This window comes from Myotis brandtii, unplaced genomic scaffold (assembly GCF_000412655.1).
Source record: "Myotis brandtii unplaced genomic scaffold, ASM41265v1 scaffold39, whole genome shotgun sequence".
Taxonomy (NCBI): domain Eukaryota; kingdom Metazoa; phylum Chordata; class Mammalia; order Chiroptera; family Vespertilionidae; genus Myotis; species Myotis brandtii.
The window spans coordinates 7148248-7149637 of record NW_005364953.1 but is presented as its reverse complement, the minus strand read 5'-3'; the positions used below and the strand labels follow the sequence as shown (position 1 = coordinate 7149637).

General features: G+C 40.7%; 1 protein-coding gene across 1 annotated transcript in view; it reads right to left on the bottom strand.

The window, feature by feature from the left end:
- OCRL (oculocerebrorenal syndrome of Lowe) overlaps positions 1-474 on the bottom strand; it is a 54386-nt gene extending 53912 nt beyond the window's left edge. The window contains exon 1 of the mRNA XM_005872762.2: positions 461-474. Coding sequence (XP_005872824.1) covers positions 461-474 — 14 coding nt within the window. The remainder of the gene's footprint in view (positions 1-460) is intronic.
- Positions 475-1390: the final 916 nt, after the last annotated feature.

Sequence of the window (1390 nt, the reverse complement as noted above, 5' to 3'; positions counted from 1 at the left end):
CCGGACCGAGAGAGAGCGTCGCCTCGCGTCCCCGCCAGTTTCCCAGGCCGCCACGGAGTCCGCCCCCTGCGGCCAACCTGCGGAACTGCAGCGAGAGACCCGACGGACTGGGCGTCTCCGACACGTCCAGCATGGAATACGTTTTAAATGCTGCCCTTGACACCAGAATTGTTCTGGCGACTTTGAAGATTGCCACAGAAATAAAACATAGTCATATCTGTGAGGGAACTCAAAGGAGTTGGGCCAACAGGACCCACATCATCCACTCAAAATGTCCTTATTACCCTTACAATGCACGGTCCTGGGTATCCTATCTCTCAGATGTTCCTTCCTCCTCTTCCTCTTATTCCTTCCACCCACTATATTAGAAAAATCCCCAAAGCTCAGATCTTTGAACCCTTTCCAGGTCACCTCTAGGCAGGCAACAACCAAGTGTATATCCCTGGCCCTGACCCCTTACCTAATATACCCCATTGTTACCACAACACTGAATAACAAAACTAACTCATCATAATTTCACACAGCCACCCAGGCTTGAAACATCAAAGCCATATGCTTTCTTCATCTCTCCTCATTTCTCTGTATCCAATCATTCAACAAACCTTGTTAATATTTCCTTTGGAATTATGTTTTCTCTCTATTCGCACCACCATCACTTTATTGTAAGCCATTGTGATAGATCTCTCCTTTGACCATTTTACTCTGTTGAGTCATAAGAATATTACTCCCAGTGGAATGCTTCAGCTGTTATTCATTTGCTCAAGAATCTACAATGGACTATATGTCTTATTTTAAACTGACTTTTAACCTAGAGTAATTTAGACAGTGTGTTATAGAAGTAAATAGACCAGTGGAACAGAATACAGAGCCCCGATACAGATCACACATATATGGAAGTTGATATGCAGCATGTGACATTTGAAATGAGTGGGGGGAAATGGATTATCTACTAAATGGTGTTAGGACTATAGATCATCCACATGGAAAATTATAAAATTATATCCCTACCTCACAGCACAGAGGGGAAAAAGCAATTCTAGGTAGATTAAAGATGTACATGTGAAAAGCAGATCTTTAAAACTTTAAGAAGAAAATAGGAGACCATCTTTCGGACCTTAGAATAGGGAATGAGAATAATTACTTAATATACTAAAAAGATAAACAATAAGGGAATTGATTAGAACACTTAACTATATTACACTTCAAAATGTATGCACTCCAAGACAACATAAACAGTTAAAAGACAAGTCATGGACTAGGACAGTGATGGCGAACCTTTTGAGCTCGGCTTGTCAGCATTTTGAAAAACCCTAACTTAACTCTGGTGCCGTGTCACATATAGAAATCTTTTGATATTTGCAACCATAGTAAAACAAAGACTTATATTTTT